At 41.8% G+C, this 4,203-nt stretch overlaps 1 protein-coding gene across 3 annotated transcripts in view; it reads left to right on the top strand.

Annotated features, from left to right (window-relative positions):
* The window catches only part of TPD52L1 (tumor protein D52 like 1), a 71,911-nt gene that overhangs the window by 49,188 nt on the left and 18,520 nt on the right, over window positions 1-4,203 (top strand). For all 3 annotated transcript variants that reach the window (XM_025193579.1, XM_025193578.1, XM_025193580.1), the window contains one exon: window positions 2,715-2,816. In XM_025193579.1, coding sequence (XP_025049364.1) covers window positions 2,715-2,816 — 102 coding nt within the window. The remainder of the gene's footprint in view (window positions 1-2,714; window positions 2,817-4,203) is intronic.

Below are 4,203 nucleotides of genomic sequence, written 5' to 3'. Positions count from 1 at the left end.
GAATGGAGGGGGGAAGGGGAGAGTGGGTGGGAAGCTGCTGCCCCCTCTGGCCCCCAAATCACCCCCTCTACCTCCAGATTGCTCCTCTGCCACCCCAATTGCCCCTTTTGGCCCTATTAATCCCTCTATCCTCAGATCACTGCCCTGCTTCCCCAATCAGCCTGAGAAAGGGGGTGTTTCCCTCCCTACCTGATCTTGGGGTCCTCACAGACCACACTGCCCCAGCACACCCAGATCCAGGCCCTGCAACTGAAGGGGAGGCAGGGGAGAAAGTGGGGGTGGAGGGCATGATTTAGGAACTTGAATCCAGTGGGGTTTGGATTCAGGTGCATGGAACTGGCATAGGCTGCAGGGAGCCCGAGTGCAGGCAGGGAGAGGGCTTCCCCCTCTGTTCTCGGTGCTCATCTTGAGCTGATCAGGGTGGCAGGGAAGAAATCCAGGGGTGGAGAGGGGATCTAGGGCTAATGTGGGGCAGCAGGGTGATTTGGGCTATGGAGGGGGTGATCCAAGTGACTTATGGGGGCTTCTCCCCCTCCTCCACAGCCTATACTGTGGTTAGAGAGCTGGTGTCCAAGGCAATCATGGAGCAGACTTACAGCCCCTAGCCCCACCCTGCTCACCAACTCTCTAGCAGCAAGTCTGAGTAGTGCACATTAGAGAGGGTATTAACCCCAAAAGTGGAACTGATCACTAGCGTTATTTAACTTAACCACAAACTAACGTTCCTTAGAAGTAGGCCTTGCTAACTCTAATGTGTAATTTCATCCTGACAAGCACTTATTTTTAAGGGCGAGTAGCTATATACAATCCAGGTACGCTCACATAGGAACATCTTGATAGAATGTGGCTTCTGAGATTTTAGAGGGGTAAGGAGCAGGGTTTGCCCTGCAGCCTTAATTCTACCTCTAGAGAATTGACAGTAGATATGATCAGGACTATAACAGACCTAGCTTAGAGGTTAGCGTGACACACTGAGTGGAAAATTCTAATATTTTACTTAATTTCCTCCCTCCCCTTGCCTCTCTAGAGCCAAGTTATTTTCCTGTTTATAGTAGACAAGAAAATGATATGCTGCTCAAGGATTTATGCAATGGGGTTCCTTAACTGATTTCTAGTGTATGTTGTTGTACGTATGCAGCAATACACACAAAAAAGTATAAGATCAGTGAAATAATAGTTTAAAATGCTTTGACATACATTTATACTGTTCTTTTCTGCAGATGTAGATATCATTTTATAAGGTATGCTTGCTGTCATTTTGTTGTTAGGTCAGTATTTCTAATTGTGGGCTAATTTGCTTCACAATGTTTTACCCTACAGAAGGAAGCTTTTAATATAATCAGAATTAGTCTACTCAGCAAAAGAACTGTTGGTGCAGAAAAGAGGAATGATTAACTTACGAATTATGAAACAGTTTAAAGCATTGAAGGGAAAAGCAAGTAATGACAAGTCAAAGCATGTCTTAAAAATCACCAGTGTGTGGATTAAGAGGATTGTGTGTGTGAACACACTTGCCACACATCCCAGGGGTGATTGAAAGAAAAGATTCAGAATTACTTTGAATATGCAGCTTGTTGGCCAAGTTTCAATACCCAAGCATTTTTTTTCTTTTTGTATTTAAATGAAAATTGCAGTACCTAAGATTGGAATAACATTTTTTTTAATTGCAAAGACAAGTAAAATAGTTATCTAATAATCAAATGTGAACAAATTGTTTTGACACTCTTATAATACAGGGAGGGATCCAGATAATTAAGCCACTTCCTTTGCAAGAAATGCTGTTCCTACACCCATTAAAATGCAGGGTAAAACTCCCTTTCACTTCAGTGGAGTAGAATCAAACCATAAGTAAAAAAATGTATTGTTTTAAGGATATTAATAAGACACTATAAAAAAACAGCTGATTAAACTATACAGAAAGTGCAACATAAAGGAGCACAAAAGAGCTAGATGTAGTTTTTACATACAAGTACTTATTCAAATATCTCTATATAAAATAAAACTAAAAGAGAAATATCAATATATATACCAGTTATCACCACAGATCCTGGTTTTCTCTGATAAAGAAAAAATCCCCAATTTTCAATTTAAAAATGTAACCCAAAATCCACATTTTTGAAAATGTGGATTTTGGGTTACTTTTTTAAACCCGAAAAGTGGGGATTTTTTTTTAATCAGAGAAAACCAGGATCCCTGGTTATCACCCTGGAGTTTAGTGAATTCCTCCCTACTGCATTTTTGTCCGTCTCTGTCTTTATATCAGTGATTCTCAACCAGGATACCATGGCACTCTTTAGTGCCCTGAAATCCTTTTAAGGGTGTCAGGGGTGCCACACAGCGTTAGCATTATTATGTGTACAAATATGATTCACAAGATAAACCCAGAGATTTCTACCTTGTTGCAGTCTCTGAATTCTTTGCAGCAGAGGAATTGCTATATTACTTTTCTGTAGTCAGAAAATGAGTAAAAACTAAGAGCTGGCATTTTCTGGGGGATGCCTTGGGTCTAACAAGAGATGCCTTGGATCTAAAAAGGTTGAGAACTACTGCTTTATAGACTGTAGCAGGGACTGTGTTTTCCTAAGTGTACCCCCCTTTGTTTTCTATTTCAAAACTATTCCTAATCATGAATAGTTGATATTTTACAAAATTTGTTTTTTCATAGAAACTTTGAATTTAACAGCTACTCAGCACTGTTTTGTTTTTATTTCTAGGTATAAGAAGACACATGAGACTTTGAGCCATGCAGGACAAAAGGCAACAGCTGCTATCAGCAATGTAGGAACAGTCATCAGCAAGAAATTTGGAGATATGAGGTATCTAGGAATTTCCTTCTCCTATGTTTTTATTTGGGGGGAAAGGGGAATAAAGGCGCATGAGTTTTTCTTTCTGATTTTAAATCAGTGTTTTTAAAGGTTTCATTTGAATTGCTTCCAATTCTGTTAAATGAAGTGACTTTATAGCGTATGTTTCTCAGCCTACAGGAAAGAATCTTTGTATATTAAGACGTATTTCTGTTCCAAATCAAAGTAGAAAAGAAGGGTGTTTCAGCCTGGAATCCCTTCTGATTAACTTCACACAGTAGAGAAATATAGAAATAAGGAAAATCCAGCTAAATTTTCATTGCTCTGATTTTATTCACAAATGGAATTTTAAAGAGAGGTCTTGACGGACACACTTCAGCCTTTTATTTAGTTGTGTAAGGATAACTAAGGTACTTCAGGCATTTTTATCTATTCAAGTAAATTGTGCTGGATGAAATAAAAAATTCAGCCAAACCGTGAACTTGTTACAGGGGTGTAGGTTGTAGCCGTGTTGGTCTAAGGACATAGGCAGACCAAGGAACCTATGAAGTTGTTACACACTTTCACTAAACTTTTGTTTGGCAAACTCCCATTGACTTTCCTTTCCTTCTTTACTTGCCTTCATTGTGTCTTATCTGTCTGTTATTGTCTCTAATCCTTATCTATTTGTTCCAATTTACTAACATTTTTAAAAAATTTTTATGAGGTTCCTGCTTTTTGCTACTGGTTTGTCCAGCTCGCTCTGTTGTGCAATGCCTTCCAAGATAGGCTCATGCTGCATTTTATTTAGGCAGGTATAGTGTCTGCCCTTCTAGACAGTCTCCATTATCATGGATCTTTTCTACATCCTACAACCTAATAGCCTCAAGAGGCATAGCAGGACAGCTCCACAGCCCTAGGCAGGACTGGTGTTATGGTCAACTATTTTAGCATCCCATGCCCTCCTCCCCCCAGTCTCCTCCTGGATGCCTCCCCTCTGTGCGGGCCGCCTCCCGATCCCGTCCATGTCGCCGTGTGCGAGCCGGGAGCGATATGCGGACCCGTCTTTGCGCACGCGGGCTGTGGCCAGCAGCCTGGGCACGCGGGGTCAGAGGAGACCGTGCGGCGGCAAGGCACGCACAGGCTAGAATTAGTCACAGAGGCGTAGTGGTTGATTTAAAGATTATTTACTTACACCCAAGATGGTCGCAGTGTAGGCTGGACAGTTTCCAGGTTCAGCTCCACTTAAATCCTTGTTGGAGGACTACAACAAACTCGGTTCTTGGGCCCCGGAGTTGTTAAGGCTCCACGGGTTCGGCAATTTCTTTCCCACGGAGTTGTCGAAGCTCCGTGGGTTTGGTTCGGCTCTCTGGCCCCGGAGTTGTTAAGGCTCCGTGAGTTCGGCAATTGAGTATATAGG

The sequence above is a fragment of the Alligator sinensis genome, unplaced genomic scaffold (genome assembly GCF_000455745.1).
Source record: "Alligator sinensis unplaced genomic scaffold, ASM45574v1 scaffold152_1, whole genome shotgun sequence".
NCBI lineage: Eukaryota > Metazoa > Chordata > Crocodylia > Alligatoridae > Alligator > Alligator sinensis.
The sequence above is the reverse complement of the archived record's forward strand: the minus strand, read 5'-3'. Positions and strand labels throughout refer to the sequence as shown.